The sequence below is a fragment of the Phalaenopsis equestris genome, unplaced genomic scaffold (genome assembly GCF_001263595.1).
Source record: "Phalaenopsis equestris unplaced genomic scaffold, ASM126359v1 Scaffold000417, whole genome shotgun sequence".
NCBI classification, from domain to species: domain Eukaryota; kingdom Viridiplantae; phylum Streptophyta; class Magnoliopsida; order Asparagales; family Orchidaceae; genus Phalaenopsis; species Phalaenopsis equestris.
The window spans coordinates 468,175-487,932 of record NW_018164858.1 but is presented as its reverse complement, the minus strand read 5'-3'; the positions used below and the strand labels follow the sequence as shown (position 1 = coordinate 487,932).

At 36.0% G+C, this 19,758-nt stretch overlaps 1 protein-coding gene across 1 annotated transcript in view; it reads right to left on the bottom strand.

Moving 5' to 3' along the window:
* LOC110027156 (flowering time control protein FCA) overlaps window positions 1-19,758 on the bottom strand; it is a 64,816-nt gene that overhangs the window by 14,520 nt on the left and 30,538 nt on the right. The window contains exons 6-16 of the mRNA XM_020728468.1: window positions 13,013-13,080; window positions 12,612-12,678; window positions 12,447-12,526; window positions 12,285-12,371; window positions 12,054-12,145; window positions 4,597-4,759; window positions 4,427-4,504; window positions 3,745-4,317; window positions 3,301-3,498; window positions 2,934-3,176; window positions 2,819-2,857 (exon numbers count right to left, since the gene is read on the bottom strand). Coding sequence (XP_020584127.1) covers window positions 2,819-2,857; window positions 2,934-3,176; window positions 3,301-3,498; window positions 3,745-4,317; window positions 4,427-4,504; window positions 4,597-4,759; window positions 12,054-12,145; window positions 12,285-12,371; window positions 12,447-12,526; window positions 12,612-12,678; window positions 13,013-13,080 — 1,688 coding nt within the window. The remainder of the gene's footprint in view (window positions 1-2,818; window positions 2,858-2,933; window positions 3,177-3,300; window positions 3,499-3,744; window positions 4,318-4,426; window positions 4,505-4,596; window positions 4,760-12,053; window positions 12,146-12,284; window positions 12,372-12,446; window positions 12,527-12,611; window positions 12,679-13,012; window positions 13,081-19,758) is intronic.

Sequence of the window (19,758 nt, the reverse complement as noted above, 5' to 3'; positions counted from 1 at the left end):
GGTGCTACTCTCTTCTATATGCATAATATGTTACCTACTTTTTTGTATGTTAATTGAGCTCAAAAGTTGGAATGGTTGTTGTGGCTTGGGGTTGTGTCTTTGTTGTTGGTGGTTGTGGATGTTGGTTGTGGTGGTGGGTTGTGGTTGTGTGGTGATTGTGGGTGGAAGTGGTGGTTGTGAGTGTGACTTTGGGGTGGTGTCCTTGCCTCTGGTGGCTGTGAATTCAGAGCATATTTCTTATAATTTGAAATGTGGTTTGTGGGTCGGGGTGGTGCGGTGGTTGTGAATTCTGTGGTGAATATGTAGTTGGGTTGTTGTTGTCCAGTGTGTGTGTATTAGTCTGTATTGGGTTGTGTGCTTGTCCAGTGTGTTGGTGTTTGAGTTTCTGTTGATTTTTATTGGGTTGTTGTTGGTCTGTTGGTCTGTTGGTGTGTTGGTGTGTTGGGTTTGGATTGTTGATTTTTATTGGGTTGTTGTTGGTCTGTTGGTGTGTTGATGTGTTGGGTTTGGATTGTGTGTGTGTGTGTGTGTGTTGGGTCACACGTGTGTGTGTGTTGGATCTGGATTGTGTTGTGTGAGTGTGCCTTGGGTTGTGTGGTGGTTGCGGGTTGGGGTATGTAAATGAAAATCATGCATGGACCATGAATGGACTCTGGCTTGTGATGTGTGTTGTGTTGTTGTGTGGTGGAGGTGGGTTGGGGTGGTGATAGTAGGTTGTCAATTGGGGTGGGGGCATTTGGGTTGTGTGGTGGCTCTGGCTTGTGATGTGTGTTGTGTCGTGATGTAGTGATGGTGGGTTGTGGTGGTGGTGGTAATCTATGGATTGGGATATTTGGGTTGTGTGGTGGCTCTGCCTTGTGATGTGTGATGTGTACTGTGTGGTGGTAGGTTGTGGATTGGGGTGGGGGTAGTTGTATTATGCGGTAGCTCTGTTTTGTGTTGGGCTACAAGTGGTTGTGTTGTGGTTGTGTGGGTTCTCGTGGCTAATTATCGTGTTGAGATTGTTGTGAAACATTAAAGTTTGTTTTTTTTTTCTAATTCTAGTAACATAATAGTTAAGTCTAAAGAAGTTGGTTCATCAGTCATGCTAGATAAAGAAGCCAAACTCATATTTTGCAACCTCTGCCTTAAGGAGGTTGAGCTGGAAAATAGACTAATCACCTATTTTAACAAGCAAGGGTGGCAAAATATTATGATGAAGTTCAAGGAAATGGCAGAAAGGGAGTGTGATAGGTTGCAACTCAAGAACAAATGAGATCAATTGAAGAATGACTAGAAATTATGGAAAGAATTAAAACGGAAATGTACAGGCTTAGGTTGAGATCCAATCAAACGGACTATTGATGCTTCGGAGGAATGGTGTAGAGAAATTAGACGTAACAAATTATAATACTTAATTTTTGTTACACGAAAAACTTTTTCCCAATAATCTCTTATTGAACTGTTTAAAGTAATCAACTTCCCCGCATATTGTAGGCAGTGTCAACCACCAAGAAATTCAAATTCTGTGGAATTGAACCGGATTTAGATTTTAGATGTTTTTAAACATTGATTGATTCACATATATTACATGAACAGAGCACTTATTTGGCATGGACTCACAAAGAGAGGTGTAGAAGAAAAATTGTGACAGCAGTATGTATTATGTATGAGTATTACAGCTCATACGTCAATCAAACTCCCTGAACGACATCCACTTATATTGGTGATAAATAAGTTGGGGAGCTACTACAAGGACACTCCACAAGATTCAGTAACATGTTCTGTATGGCAGCCTATAAATATGGATTAATTTGATAAACTACATAGCCATCATGGACTCCAAGCCTCCTCAAGAACCCCTGTTTTATAAGTTTTGTTGTATTATTGTAGTGACAGATTCATTGGTTGGTTTTCTGAAATCTCACGCCTGCACTAAACTGTAATTCATTACTTTTTTTTTCAATTTATACTTATGTTATGACTGATAGATTGTCTTTTGAAACCTTAAGCAAAAATGAGCTATAGGGTTTCATGGACCTCTCGACGATTGCTCTGCTACTGTGGACTTCATACTTCCTTGCTGATATAACGTCAGTCATATAGCTATAGAAGAGTTTTGTAAGTGTCCGCAGAGAATTATGGAGAACTGTGACTTCTTCCGGTGGGCAGATAGACTCGAAGAATCAACTGTCGAGAGTGACCAGGCGTGTAGAGTATCCATGGAAGACGACTTAGCTACTGACATACGCAGTCTCAACTTTAAAATAATATTAACATATTATTAAATGTTATTTTAATAGTTTTGTTTCTTATTTTAATAATCATTATATTCATTGTTAAGTGAGGTGTATATCTTATTTTTTATACTGTTTTGAAATGAATTTTTGTTTCTCAAGTATCAAATATATTGTTATGACAATTCTGTTGCAAACAACATTACTGCACAGGGGCAAAATGATCATTTGTCCAGAAACAGTTTTTTTTCAACAGCACAAACCAAATAGTCAGCCAGCTTATTTTCAACATATGCTTATCAGCAGATTTCTGGGGCAACTGCTTATTAATAAGCTACAGCTTCCCCAAGTAGACCCTTAACCTCCTTCAATTCCAGCAGACGCACAATTTTGCAACATGGGCATCACACCATTACAAATATCATACTAGGTGGCCACTCAATAGCAACAGGCTCCAGCTTCTACTCTCTCTTTCTCTCTCTCTCTCTCTATATATATAAACTTGACGAACATTGCATGCAAACAAAAGTCAACCCAAGTCAAAACATTCATATAAGATTTGGAATCCCAAAGATAAACAATAACTTCAGACAATAACTAACCAGAACAGATTGATGACCTGCCACACCAGGTGCCTGATACTGATGGGAAAATATAAAAGTTAGTCCAACAAACAGTTCTCATAAATAAGAAATATGCAAGTCAGATTTTACTGACAGCTAAGGAAGGTTGAAGGATTTGCAATTGCGCTTGCTGTCTTGGCTGCATTTGAGGCTGTACTTGTGTTGAAGCCATTTGTTGTATAGTCTGAACCTGCATCTGTGATGGAGCATGAGAGGGAGATTTAAGTTGTGGGGCAACGATTTTCTGTTGCTGCAGCAGTAGCTGTTGCTGCTGCAGTAATAGCAACTTCTGCTGTTGCTGTTGCTCAAAAACTGTTAGCTCTTCTGGTTTTTCCCACTGTCAAACAAAGCTTACTAATCACTTGCAGCAAATACACAAGGGAAGAAAAACAATATCATAGAAAGGATATAAAAAAAAAAAGTTAAAAAACTTACTAATCACTATCCGCAAATAAATATACCTTGCTTTCACGGGTGACACTATTGTAGTAGTATTTAAATCCTTCAGGAGAAGTATGCTCCGTCCAGTTGCAAGTTGAAGCAGCAGCTCCAGATGGCGCACTTAAAGCATTTGATGGGTTTGCAGATATAGTTGATGGGATAGCAGCACCAAGCATGCTAGGAGTAGTTGAAGTTGCTGGTGGGCCAGACCATGGTGACTGTTAAAAGGATTTTGCAATAGGAAAGCTATTAATGGCAAATCTAACACAGCTCAGAAACTAAAAGAGATTGTAGGCATTCATACCAAAGATTTTATAGTGAAACAGAAGACTAGAATATATAGCATGCTCCTAACTAAGGCATAGATAGGCATTACAATTTAGGAATTCAGACAACCTAAGAGCAGGAAAAACGTACATAACCAAATACTGGAAACCTGAAGCCAAAATAGTGTATGAGATTACCTGCTGCTTGGCAGACTGAGAACTCTGCTGCTGATTTAGATTTGAGTGCTGCATCATCTGTAGCTGTTGTTGAATCTGAAAAATTGCCTGCTGTGAAGACTGGTAGCTTGACTGTAAAGTTTGAGCTTGCTGCTGCAGCAGCATCTGGGTTGGCAACTGATGTCCTGGTTGCTGAAGCAACTGCTGCGAGATGTTAGAAAAAGGCAACTGCTGTTGATTAGGAACAGCTGGCAAACCTTGTTGCTGCCCAAGTTGCTGATTAGAATTAAGCAGAGTAGCAGCAGTGGCATTTTGTGGAGTTAGAGATGGAGAGGCAGATAGTTGTGCACTGAGACCAGGAACTTGCTGTGCTTGACTGAAAGAGTTGAACCCGATGGATTGGGGAAGCTGAAACTGTCCAAGTTGCTGCATTGGTGCTTGTAAAGCTTGTGTTTGTGCATGTGAAAATGAAAGAAGAGCATTATGCACTGGCAATGCCGGTGGTAAATTTTGGGGCAACGGGAGAGACTTCTGCAATGGCAACACATGTTGGCCCATAGCTGGAGGGGCTTGCGCAATAGGTGGGTTAAAACTCTATGGGGGAAAAAAGATAGCATTGTTACATAAACAGACTTTCAGAAGGTATAATTATAGATGGTTAGTTCAAGACAATACAAAAAATTAAGAAAAAATTGAGGCTTACCTGAGAAGAAGATGATATCGGTGCAACATTTGGCAAAGCACCATTTGTAGAAGGCACAGCATCTCCAAAGGAGCCGGACTAACAAGTACATAATGAAAACAAAGATGAATTTAGAGAACATGATGCTGATCTTACAGAGAAACCAAAAAAAGAGAGAATAAAGAGTTTACTCCAACAGCCAACGTAGGAGTAATGCCACCCATGACAGTTGTTTGACTTCCAAATCCTTGAGTACTTGACTGAGTTGGCAGCCCACCTGACTGTGGACTTTGTGGGGTCCAACGCTTATGAGGTATGTGGCCACCACGTGCCTCATCAAAATTTTCTGGTTGCCTACATAAACTTGGTTAAACCGAATAGTCATGCATCATATCTTCTTTCTAAGTCTTATTAGGAATGAATGAATAATTAAAATATATAAGTTCAACCTTAAATAATTAGCATAAGACTAATGATAAAAATTAATGATCAAAATTATTCAAGATTTCAATCCTTGAGGAACCCTTTTTTAAAGCCAAATTGCATTAGAAAATACCCTCAAATGTACTACCAAGCTTTATGGGATACAAAGAAGAATATGGAAACAAGAAAAATGGATTATTAATTATCGAAAATAATGAATAATCCTATTGAAATCTAGGTTGTTAAAGAGCAGAGCACATTATGGGGCACAATAGATTATTTTGAATTGAAAAGCACAACCAAAGCACATTTTAGTTAATTGAACTGCACATATAACAAAAAAATTGTATATTATGAAAACACTTAAGAACCACATAATATAAAATTTCAAAAAATGAAATGATCTCATGACATTTTAAATCAAACATTGACATTAAAAATTATTAAAAACTAATAAACAGAAGGCATGCACACAATGTAATAGATTACATATGACATTAACTCATCATTAAGGTCTGAGAAAACTTTTGAAACCTGCACCAAGGAACCCATTTTATTTTGAGCTGTTAGGAAAAAAGCTTCAAAACCTTTATTTCTCCTTGATCTTCAAAATCCACGTCTCAATTGATCAAGGCATGGGTTTTGAATCCTATCATTTTGAAACCCATTGTGGCATGGGTTTCAAATTGCATGAGTTCAATTACGAGCTTTACAGCTCCACTCCGGAACCATTTCAATCCATCTAGTGATTGCAGAAACTCATTGAAGCCCAATTGCAAATTGAAGATAAAAAATTGGCTTTTCCCCTACATCCCTCAATCAAATCCTACGCGTCATTTTTTACTTCAATGATCATGAGTCCAGGTAAGCCCCTCACCCTCATCTTTTGATCTTTTTTACATTCCTTCTGGTGTTTTCTTCCCACACAATTGCCCTATTAATCATTATAATTTTTTGGAGGGAACTCGCTCTCATCACCTTCAAATAACAGCAAAAAAATCATCCCCATCTCCTCACTTCATCATTAATACTCTGAACTCCTGTTCTGACTTCTGCTCTTCCGTTTCCATTGTTGCTTAGTCCTCCTTAACATTTCTGTAACAGATTTTTAAAATTTTAGAGGTGTTACAGCAGAGGTGACAAAGATGTGGAACTAAATGGGCATGAACTGAGGAAATTGTTGGATTGATGTTAACAATGAGCTCGTTGGCAGGGCACAAAAGCTAATAAGAGATGTAGTGCTGTGCAAGAGGAGCAAATAGTCATGGAAACGGGGCTATAATGCAAGATTAGAAGGATCGTTGATCATAAGCTTTCTTCCAAACTAGGATGGGTTAAGCGAGAGATTTTGCATATACAACTTTAAATGATCCAAGTACACAAGTTGAAACTAGAAAAGAATTTGATTGGCCTTGCACAATTTTCAATCACTTCATAATATGTAAAATAATCAATAACAAGCCAGTGGTCCCTATTTATAGAAATGGAGCAATATGGATAAAGCCTATTACTTTAAACCAAATCCTATCTAGTTCTAATAAATATTTTACTTTAAACAAGATATTTTCTAAAGGGGATAATTAAATCTAATAAAAACAGAAGAAATTAGATGATAAATGAATATTGTCCTAAGTAGGCGCGAAAACATGCACGCATTAAACTGGTTGTGGCCAGTTATTACGCCATGTAGTTAGCCTATGGCCGATTGGGTGGGCTGTTTCCGCTTGATTTGGCATGATTGATATCATACGGATTCCCTTATCATAGCAGTACATTAGAAAAGAGGGAGGAAACGACTTTCGTCTTACAAAGAAGGGATTTAAATGGGCATCATAGACATTAGACATATATATTATCAGATAGAACAATTCAAGAGTTAAGAGAAAATGAAGCTACTGTAAAAACAGATACAATTTAAACTCTTCAGTCATTCATCTCCAAAATAGGTTACTTCCCTAACCATATTCTTTTTTTCTATGCTATTGCAACCACATCGGCAAGAAGAAAGAAGCTAAGCAAATATTCATCCATAAGGGCTCTGTCGGTCGTTAAAATTTGGAAAAAAAAAAAGGTGTTTGATTTAATAATATATAGTTATATAGATTTGAAATGTAACTGTTTAATTTTGAAAAATACGAGACCGAACAGATCTCATATATTTAATAGTTTAAATGATCGAGCACAACACCGCAATTAACACACATATCCCGAGGAATATGCGTGTTACTTGATAGTGAGACTTAATTAAATAAACTATAGAAATTTATGACATCCGTCTGGTCTGCGAACTATTTTTTTCAACCGATAAGTTCTCCTACCTAATGTTAAAAATTAGATAGGATTTATATTACATAGGTTCTCAAAGCTCCCTATAGAGGCAAGCCTTTATAGTTAGGCAAGCCTTTATAGTTTTATAGTTAATTACCTCTCAAATGACTGAATTCACTTAAGAGAACTCTCGATGATGACCAAAGATATCAATCTTCATGAATACAAAGTTTAGGGTTTCCAAGGTTAGACATAGAAAAGTCAAGTGGAGAAAATGACCAAATAGGAACAATTATTTCTGGAGTCGCAGGAAAGAAAAGTAAGGAATGTCACGGATCCTGAGAAAAATTTCAGTGACTTCCCAAACTATCATATTGTTTAGCTTCAATTTCAAGAAGATGTTATTTGATATTTCATCCTGCCGGTCTTATTATTTAGGACATATTTACGTGACACAGTTATACAAATAGTCAGGAAGATATGAGAGTTTACGTCGTATCGGACGACAACCTCGGAACCTAAAGCAAATTAGGGCTTAAATTGCACAAACTGGCTGTGCAAAGGCCTAAAAGATAAGATGAGGATTTATGTTGCGCTAGGCAGACTATCTCGAAGTCCTATGGCTTGTTGTTTAAACTAAGAAAAGGTTTTGTTGTTGTAGATCCGTCTCGAAGTTGCTATTCTGTGTGTCCTCGTCGTGCTGCTCACGGTGTTTGCTCGGTGTTTGCTCCAAGCTCCTCGTTCGTTGTAGCACCTTCGAGTTCGATGTTAATTTTAAGTGTACATGTAATTGTTGAGTCAACGATCTGCTGTCGGGTACCTCCTATAAAACCAACTACTAGCCTCCTATTTTAAGGTATAGTGTGTAAAAGAAACAGTAGCAAGTACAACTACAATGACAGAATTAAAGAAAGTAACTAGCATGTGTTGTATCAACAAAAGAATTACTACATGGAAAATTCAAGAAAGAGCGGCAAGTGACTCATTCCGAAAGAAAACTCGAGAAAATCGTCAAATGACTCGCGATGGTGTGTTGTATCAACAAAAGAATTACTACATGGAAAACTCAAGAAAGAGCGGCAAGTGACTCATTCCGAAAAAAAACTCGAGAAAATCGTCAAATGACTCGCGATGGAAATCTCAAAGTAAAAAACAGCAAATGGTAACTCAAAGAAAGTCACCGAAAACACGGGAAGATCCCAGAAAAAAACCACGAGTGCTTTTACTAAAAGTTCCAATAAAATCCCACGAAAAATCCGAAGAAAGAAAACCGCAAGCACTCGACCGCAAGCACTCGAGCACTCGAGTCGGGGCTAGGCTCAGATACTATATATTTGTACTCGAGGGACGTCGAAGGCTACTATCGGTCATATTGGATGTATAGAGCCCGTCACTCAACTAGAAGGATGTCCTAATAAACCTAACTTAGGAGAGAAGTCCTTAGCCCGGTACTGGTAATTGACAAGTGGACAACCAAATTACGATATATTTAAAATTTATATTTTAGCATGCACATGGATTTCAGGCATACAAAAGGAAGTTATATCAATTTTGTAGGAAAAATATTTTTATAAATATTGTATCTGCTTTTATGATGTTTTGTTCTTATCTTATCATGTCTTGTTCTTATCACTTTTGAAAACTATGATTGTCCACGAGTTAATCACGCTGTCGGGCGGGCGGGGGGTCATTGACCGCCAACAACCTAAGAAGGTATGGGTCCCCCGATAGTCTTGTGTCGGTGAATGATATTATCATCCTACAGTTCATCAGATCTCAGGATTGGGTCCTGATGTCGTAGAATGAAATATCATTCCGCTCTACCACCGGCGTGTCGTTGTCATCACCGCCCTAAGCCCCAAAACAAAACCGACCTACTTGCAACCTTGTTTGATGGTTCATATATAGCAAAAGACTATATGTGTGCACTTATGTATCGGACATAAGCACCAAAAACATAAACCAAGAAGCAAGGAAAACAAACCGAAAAATAATAAATGAAAAAGAAAGAAAACTAACCCACCTCCAAAACTAATTCAAGAGAGGAGAGTCAAAGAGGTAGGAGGGTTAGCCTAAAACATACAATTGGCGGGGCTTCTCGAATGAGTAAAGAGGTGAAGTACACTCCCCATGCTAGCCATGAAACATCTCCAAAAGATACAACTTAGAAACTTCCAAGCCATTCCTAAATATTAGAAAATTTTTCATCTTTTCTTTCTCTTCTCTTTTTTTTTTATGTCCTCAAGCAACATATAAGCCCGGATGATCATTATCTTGTTGATCCTTTCCCACAACGAACAAAATATACACGGCTTAAAGCAAAGCCACCTATCTAATTATTTCCAAGATAAATTATAATCATATCAACAGAGATCAGCACTAGGAAGGTTCTGCAAATTAACATGGTTGTGTGACATAAGCCTGGAAAATTCATAACTAAAAGAAATCAAACCAGCTCATTTTACAATCAAAACAAAGACATGTCAAAAAAAAAAAAAAAGTTGTAGAGGATGCTTAGGATAAAAAATATGGAGTGTAGCTTTCCTTAAAATGTGATAACACCCCCTCTCTTTTTTTATGTATCATGAAAGATGAGGTGTTAGAAATGTAAATATATAAGAATTGGGTGGCATGTATGTAAATCTCTATTTCCCTTTTCATTGAATGCATGGGGGATCCAGTAACTACACTCAGTCCCAACCAACTCATTGAAAAACCTTGACTGAAATGTGAATGCATAGGAGTTACAAGGTATGTATGTAAATTCTTTTTTTTTCCTTATCTCCAACACACATTGTCTTATATAATCCAAGGTATTGTGGGTGCTTTTCTGTATTCAAATGCTATACATACGAATTTTTGCAAACCAAAACCAGAGACTACAGCAAGGCATAAAACCATTGCGATACAAATCTTCAAAACTGAACCCAATATGCCACAAACAAGGCCCAAACAAATGTCAAAACCGCAGCCCTATAAGCCTCAAAGCCGAGCCACAAACAAGCCCCAGAAACTGCTGTGCTCTATGAAGCAAAACAAACTCCAACAACTCTATAAATGAGCCTCATATAAGCCACAAATAGATGTCAAAAACTGCAGCACACAAGATAGTAAAACCAACTCCCAAAGACTTCAAAAAAAACGTGCCCAAACAGTGGGCAAAAGCAGCCAAAAAGCTGCAGCTATTCAAGTAAAACTGCTGCTTAAATAAACCCAAATCAGTGAAGTGAGATAGCAGCAAAGTATATACATACCACAAGAATGTTATGATTTCACATATCTAAGACCCAAACATTTTATTTTCACATACATGTTATTCAACATTCAAATCTCGATTTTCAAATCTCGATTCACAAATCCGATTCACAAATCAAAGTCACCACTCCTCTTGCATAGATTTATTACCCCAAAAGCGTGATAAGTTTAAATACCAAATAACTGGGTGTTAAATATGTAAATATGCATGTAAATCTTCCAAGACTAGAAGAGTGGTATTACCATCCATAGCAGTTTAAAAAAAAAGCCAGCAAGAAATTTCATGCATAGATAACACCCAATGTTTTAGGACTTTGTAAATAGACCACCCAATGTTACACATGCTCCACATTTCATGCTTAAGAAATTAAACCTTCCAGCAACCCAACAAAGACATCAAGAAGTAGAAATCAAGAAGTAGAGCAGGTATATCGAGCAGCCAAGCCAGAATACAGAGTAACCAAGCGAGGGAATCAAAAGACTATCAAGATCACCAATTCATTATGGGGGGAAGAGAGGTTACCTCTTGATGTAGAGCACACAAGAAAAGCAAGAGTAGGTCTAGAAACAATCTGGCAGCACCTCCCCTCTCCTCCAAAATTTTGGCCAACCCCTAAACCATTCCCCAAGTGGGGTTTTTATAGTAGAAAAGGGAGGAGGAAGGATACCTGAACTCACCTGGGGGGGGAGAGCTGAGACTTGAAGGCGACGGGCGAGAAGCGACAAAAGGCGCAGAGGAGCATGGCGGGTAGAAAGCTGGAGCGCGGCAGGGAGCAGGTGAAGACAGAGGCGTGGCGACAGTGAGGAGCTTTTAGGCAGAGCGGCAGAGAGGAGGAGACCTCGAGCCAGAGACGCGCGAAGAAGAGGGTCTCAGCTGGGACCAATTCGGCCCTAGGGCTCGGGCACGGTAGCTTGCAGGAAAAGAAGGGGATCGGGTTCGGCTAGGGCTTCTCCTGGGAAGCAGGGGCGAGTCGCATCTGGGTCGCGAACGGAAGAAAAAAGAGGGGGCAAGAGGCTGTGCGTGAATGCGGGATTAGGGATTTAAGGTATTTTAAATCAAATTTTGTGCAATTTATTCGTGTGCGGCGCCCAAGCAAAATGGGTGTCCACCCGAAGTAATTTCAATATTCCGGACGCATCGGCGCGGTCCGTTTCTGCGGCGCCCAAGCAAAATGGGTGTCCACCCTAAGTAATTTCAACATTCCGGACGCATCGGCGCGGTCCGTTTTACCATTCGAGGTCGTTCAAATACCCTCGTCGACAATCGGGTCAAAAATGCGTCAAATTTGATTTTAGAAACCGATACCACACATGCGAAACTCCAAAAGAGTAAAGAAGCGTATTGAATTTTTAAAATGAGGCGGGTCCCATTTCTAAGGCTCTAAGATAGTCAAAGGAAAAACCCTAAGGCTAGACCCTAAACCCTAAGAAGAAAACTAGACCTCACTAAAAATGAGGTCAACGGGCTCGTGTTACACCAAGGAGGACATTCATACAGTTTTTTAGCTCCTGCAATGCAGAAAAACTGGAAAAACAGGTTCAGTGATATTGTTGGAAATACCATATTCAAAATGCCCAATCACAGAGATGGGAACTATTACAACACTAGGGATCAGCGCATTAAAACGTCAAAGATTTGCAAACAATTTAAAAATTTAGCAAGAAAACAACAGCCGTAAAATTTTTAATAACCAAACAATACACAACATCAATAACCCTTTTCTTCCATTCACGAAGGTTTGTTACGAAAGTAAGGAAAAGAAGTGAAGCTCTTCTTGAAGAGACAGAAACTACCTGTTAAGGATTACAGCGTCAGACTGAGGACCAAAACCGGGACCCCCAAATTAGGGGCTTTCCTGCTTGTCAAGCAAAGGAAAAGAGAAGATAACAATATGCTTTGACAGAACTGTTAAAAATTCTAAAATATAATCACAATTTCAAGCGAACAGAAAAACCTCTGATCTATAGGCCTTGGCCTCTTTGGTTCTGCAAACCGGACAATTAATGGTTGATCACATCCCTAATTAAAAAAAAATAGAATAGTTATCAAATAAATCACAGATTTAAGAGAAAAACTACAAAAAATCCAACTTACCCTCATCACATAAGTCCCATGTAATGCGTTCATTGCTGCTAAAGCCATATCCCTGTTCGAAAACTTCACAAAACCACATCCTCCACAAAGAAGAAAACAAAGATACCTAAATCTTCATGTAATGCAGGTAAAATAGTCTAGTAAAGGTAGAGTGAAAGTACAAACCACGGCTTTGTTTCATCTCATCTTTCATAAGGTAAACATCCTCAACATGCCCATAGAGAGCAAAAATCTGTCACAGAATTTTCATTTTTTAAAATGTGCTAGTATATCAAAAGAAATAAGCAAAATAATGGACCACATAAAAAAACGTAAGGCTAAGGAAAGAAATTCTACTCGAGACTTATCTGGTATTGTTTAAAAACCACCATTTTTCCAAGATAAGTTCACAAAAACAATAATAGAGAGTATCTTAGCATACAAAATGATAGCATACATCATAGGATGATAAACTGGAAATTCAAAAGCCATAGGCTCACATGTTTAATATAGAAGATGTATGATGTAAAAAAAGAATAACTTTGATGAAGAAATCATAACAATAGAAATTCTATAGAAATTCATACTTCCTCGACTTCTTTTTCAGTGGCTCGCCTGTTGAGTGATGCAACAAACAACTTGTCCTCAGATGGGCCTAAGTATATGTGAGAATTAATTCAAAAAACCAATAATACAAAAACATAGCAATCAAAAACAAAAACCAATTGTATGCAGAAAACAAGGTGAATTTACATTACGCAAACCCTAATCATGAATACATGAGAAATATTTGAAAAAATAAATAAATTTCTAAGCCGGAGTTCATAACCGTTTACATATTCATGATAAAATATGGAAAGAAGACTACCAATGTGCCCATCAATATCAAAGAACCAGCGTTACACAGTTCATCATTTAAACTAGTAGTATAAGAAAACTAAGAGAGAGATTAGATTATTACTGCAACTATTAGGGTGGGAAATGATTTCTCTTATGTGATTTTTGAATCATTCAAATAATAGGTGCAATTCAAGAGAAAAAAAATAACAAAACAATAGCAAAAACATTTCATATCTAGCATCCTACAGCCAATCCAACTAGCAACTACCACCATCAAAAGTTAATCGACTCCAAAACATTCAAAAATAAGAAAATAGATAATCAAAACCAGACTCAAACTAAAATGCTCAAAGAAACCCAGCAGGTAGTGCCATTTCTCTTTTGCAGGTGAAAGGATAAAGAGAAAGTAGTTGGCACTTCTAGCTACCACAGATTAATAGCTTCTATTGTATTCATACAGAATGAATTAACAGTTTTTACATGGTTATTGCTTATTGTTTACTTGTTAGTTAGGTTCAACAAAGTTTAACCACTAGGCACTTATATTTCTGTTTTTAAAAAATATACAGAACTTGCACAAACAGGTTTTTAACGGAGAGGATACTTCTGCGACAACATAATTATTCCTCGTCCTATATAGAGGTTAAATGTAAGTCCATAAAACTTTTAACTGGAATTATTTCTCTGCTTTTTCGTTTTCTATTTATTCTTATTGTCTTCAGTTAACTATTTCAATTTATTTATCAGTTTTCAGTATAGTTTTCGATATCTATACTCTGATATAGTTACAAAAATAGCAGTAATGTTAATCAAGGTACTGTTGTGCATGTTCACAAGAAAATATTCATCAAAGCCTCACAAGGCTGCTGCAAATCCCCTCATAGAAATAGAAATAGCTCAAGTGGCACCACAAATTTATGATCTATAAAATCCCTGAAAAGGCTACTAGTAAGAGAAACAATTGGTGAATATGTATATGAAAGAGAAGAACGCTCAATCATAAAAAGGCTATTTATAAATCCATAGAAATAATTAGAACTCAAGCTGCATACAATTAATTATACTATATTCTGGAGTTTGAATCCTTAATATAGCCGAGCCATCACAAGAATTTTCTGCAGAAATTTGTTTACACATAATTTTCTTTAACTGCAGTATTTATGCCCAAATACGGCCCACACTCGCCTGACTATAGGCCAAATTGTTCACCTATGGTTTCAAAAATTTTCAAAATAAAAAAAAAAAGCTAGCAATCCAAGTCCACTGGATTCAAATCTTCAACAGATATTGAAATAAATAAAGTCAAGCTAAACTTTATTTTGAATTAGTGTAAGGATGTCCTCTTGAACACGATGAACTATGTAGTACTGACACTTATAAAAAGGTGTCAAAATAGGTCTAAATTTTATCAGACCCGGACACATTTGGGACATACCTCGATATGACATTGGACACGGGTTAGACAAGATTGGGAAAAAAAAATAGGACACAAAAAGTAAAAAATTAAAAATATATGCGTAGCCCTAATTATAACTCAAAGTCAAAGCCGTGCTTCCTATCGTCATGTCGAAGCTCCCTCCAACGAAAAAAAATAGAACACAAAAAGTAGAAAATTAAAAATATATATGTAGCCCTACTTATAACTCAAATTCAAAGCCGTGGTTCTTATCATCATGTCGAAGCTCCCTCCAACATTCATTGGAGGGAGCTTAGAATGTTTAACTGCACAATTTATGCCCAAAAATGGCCCATGCTCACATGAGTATAGGCCAAATTGTTTACATAAGGTTCCAAACATGTTCAAAATCAAAACAAGCAAGCTCACGATCCATAAGTAAAGTCCACTCAATTCAAATCTTCAACAAACGTTGAAATAAATAAAGTCAAGCTAAACTTTATTTTGAATTAGTGTAAGAATGTTCTCCTGAATACGATGAACTATGTAGCACCGACACTTATAAAAAAGACACAGAAATGTCTAATTTTTATCAAACCTAACAAAACTGGGACATACCTCAACATGACATTGAACAAGAGTTGGACATGATTTGGCAAAAAATAGGACAAGGAAAGTAGAAAACTATAAATATATATATGTAGCCCTAATTATAACTCATAGTCGAAGCCGTGTTTTCTCTCGTCATGTCGAAGCTCCCTCCCATATTCGTTGAAGTAGGTGGCTAAAAATTTCTTTTAAAAAAAGCCATTTCTGGTGAATCCAATATATAATTAATTGATTTATGGTGGAAAAGGGCGGGCAGTTAGACCAATCAAGTTGTCTGAACAAGTCAAAAAGTAAACATTTCATTTGCTAATTATACATTGGACAGACGACACCCATACACAAGTATGCACTAATGGTGTGCCACAATGATATTTGAATTTACTAGGCATGTGAATGTAATATAAAGCCCATAAAATGTGGAAAACTGCACGTGAATTTGAATATTACAATAAATTTGGTAAATATTTTATAATAGCTAGTTCTTAAGGAAAGGCAAAACATTCACTTGGAGTAAGGGTTCAGGCCTGATCATTATTTCATCTCCACTTGTGTTATATTAGGCATTAACTAGTAGGAATTATAATGTGTATAGATCATGATGACAAGCATTAACAATTCAATAACAGGAGGAAAATAAAGCATCCACATGCATAGCTTCTGCAAAATGAATCATGAGTCCTCTTAATAACAAGTTGATAGAGCAATTTTAGTGAACACTAAACAAGAGACATATAACTAGTGAGTACTATAATCACTTCATCATCATCACTCATATTATTCTAATTATTTGGGGTCACTTAATGAACCCTCATTTTTGTTCATTCCTATATAGTGAAATGTAAAACATATTCTTCTCAAATCATTTTGAATAGCTTATATTTCATATTACATTAAGGGTCCGTTTGGGGCAACTTATTTGGTGCGGTGGCGTTTTGCAACTTATTTGGTGCGGTGGCGGTTTGAAAACACACCTGACCTGTTTGGGTAAACTGCATTTTGGCAGCTTATGCGTTTTCAAAATGCTGAAAACAGCGTTTTCACACCGCACCTGGCAGCTTTCTAGCTGCGGTCTGGCTTTTCCAAAAAAATAAAAATTTGTAATAGTTATCGCACCTAGCTTATCAGCAGATTATTTTTAATCAACTTATCAGCAGATTATCCAATAAGTTGCAGTTGCCCCAAACAGACCTTAAGTCTACCAATTTTCCTTCTTGGTCGTTCAACTTTAATTTTATCTATCTAAGGTGCATTTTCTATCATTCATTATACAAGTACAAATCACCTAAGTCTATTTATAACTATCTTAATTTCAATAGAAATCACTCCAACCATTCATTTATTATAATCATATCTTAATCTATGTTTTCCAATTTTTCCACACATTCATTATAATTCTTATATATATCACGTGCATTTTAGCTATTAATGACCTTTTGAAGATCTAACACTTACAACCATACAATATAGCCAGAATAATTAAAATTCACAAAATTAGTGTAAATCATCAATAACAACTGATTTCATCGCACATCTCTCCTGAGATAGGCATTTGACTTAATTCTTAAATTATATTATCAATCCTCTATATAACATATCCAAATACTAAACAAATCATCCTTATGTATCACTTCATAGTGCAATAATAATAATATACTATAGCTTGTTAATATCATTAGATAAGCATCATTTTAAATCTGGTAAATGCCTTTAACTAGGGTACCTTTTGCCACTCAAAGGTTATACTGATTAGGTTGATAACGAACTCACATAGCAACAGAAATAGTTGTATCCAACGTTATACAAGTGCCCTTAATTGTGCCAAATGTTGCTTTGGGTTTCCAATATTAATAGAAGTGTAAATTTTTGTTGATACATATCATAATAAATCAATTTGAAACTACAAGCTGAACTAGCCCTATACTCCACCTCATGTGAATTGCCCAACACCCTACTCCCACCAACCCAGCCCAACCCATCCTTTGAGCAGATTCCTTCAATCGCCCAACACCACCTTCACCTTCCATATGCTCACAAATCCTGCCTCATACTGTTTATGAGTTTCGGTGTAAGAACTAAATTTAGGGCTCGCAAATTCTTTCTTTTCCACCATCAAAGTTGCTAACAAAGAGACCTCACCATCATCTTCCACTTTGACAATGAGATAGCCACAAGCCCTCTCCCCTTTCCTTCAACTGAGCAACCCATTCATCGAGCCTCCCTCTCTTTCTCTCCTCCCTCACATTTGACTCCAACCGATAAGATAAAAAATGTAAGCATCTCCTTCTCACTCAATTCAATTGCAAGTATCATTAGCCCTCACCTCTTAAACAAGTAACTACATACAAATAAGCCTTTTTCCTCCTTCCCCCATCCCTCTCTTCAATATTACTTTAAAACTAACATTCATCTAATCCGCTCGAGTTCATAAGAACATTAGTATTCTTAAATTTCTCATAGATTATTTATTTTCTTGCTACTTACTTTTTATGTTAGATTTGGTGAATTTAGAATTACTCAAATACATGAAACAATATTTGAAAAATGAAGATTGAGAATATTATATACTTATAATTCTAGGTTTAATTTTGTAAAAATAAGAATAATAATAATAATTAATCTAGGCTGACTACGCCGTTGGGTAACCAAGGTTAGGTTCATTGACCCTCGAATGACAACCTATTAGATTCAATTGCTTCTTTAGCGTATACATGATCTAGAGTTTGCATAATGTAGAGCCTTCAAGTTGATTTTCACGTTGTGTGATTTGGTGGGATCTTAATAAATTTGAGTTTCGTACTGCTGGCTTTGAGATAAGTAACTTTCTACTATGGTAAAAATGTACACTTGTTAGAAGTGTTTTCCTTGATGATTGTAATATATCTTTTAGCATATAGCATTAATTTAATGTTGCACATTTCATATATCTTATTTAATATTCATAATAAAATATCAAATGTATAAATAATATTACCTCAATTAATTGTTGCATAAATTCCATAATTTTCAAATGATTCATATGATAACAATATTTATTTTCAAGCACATCACCTAAGTTCAAAACAATAAAGCTTATTCATGCAAATCATACTTTTATAATGAAAGTAGCACTAACCTTATCGATTATAAAATATTGATTAAATACATGTAATATATATAAGTGTGTATGCCTAGTTTCAATGGAATATACTAGTCGGTTAAATCCTCGATATATTAATTAATGACGTCAACGGATCCACAAAATGACGACTCCTTTGTTTATTACTTAATTTCTTTGGTTTGAAGCGTATCTTTCTAGTTTCAGGATGTCTTGGTAAAACAAATTATAAATGTGTATATAATATATATGTAAATTTATCATAAACATGTATATAATATAAATGCATCTCACACACACACACACACACACACAGGAAATGATTGTGCCCAATGAGACATTTTTAAATATGCATGCTTGTATCATATCTGGTTACATATGAATATGTTAGCAAAAAAATAAATTAATTAAAATTTTCATAGAAATGATTACAAACATCAACATAATATAAAGCACCTTAAAGAATGCAACGCCTGCTCTTTTAATCCATATAATACAATGCCAACCCGATAATATGATAGCATTAATTATACTATTATTACATTATAAATTGTGCTTTTTTTATTGTTTACATATGATTCATGTATTATCGTTTACGTTTTAATAAATACAAGATGTTTATTAAGTTTGAAATATCAAAACGCATTGCTATAAAACTTTTGTTGTAACAGGCTCTACCAAGTTGCTTGATAGACTGTCACTACAAGAACAAACATTTTATCAATATTTTTTGGCATTTGATTCTTAAGTTATATTATAAATTTTACTAAGGCCTTCGATTTAGTTTTGGTAGTCATTGCTATTGTGGCTATTTCTCTCCTAACTTTTCAAAAGTTGTAATTGCTCTATTGAAATCTTTTCAAAAACTCTATTAATACCATAATATTAGTCAATTCTTTGTCACTTTTATGTGTTATGTTTTACAATTATTTGCCTACTTTTTATGTTTTTACCTTGCGTACAAAACAGATTTAATCAATCTTTACTTTGAAGTTTATCTTAGATATTTAAATTAATACGTTTATCATGTCCATGTCGCCATGATAAACCGCCTTCTAGATACAAAATATGGCACATATATCACAACCTGGCCCAAGACTTAGAATTAACCAAGACGGAAACGAACGATCGAACCGTGAAAATAAATTCTCTGTTTTACTATTTCTATAACTAACAATTTAATATTAAAAAATTCATGAAAGAGCCATAAAAGAAAATAATTTAATTTACAAGTAAAAGTTTTATATTTTCAGATGCTTTTAAAATTCACATTTGTATTAGAAGCACCATCAAAATATAACATAACACGCCCCTAACCAATATGATCTTGTACGCACAATATTTCGTGATTTAATTTGCACAATTATTTGAGATGAAAAGGTGTCTACTCACCC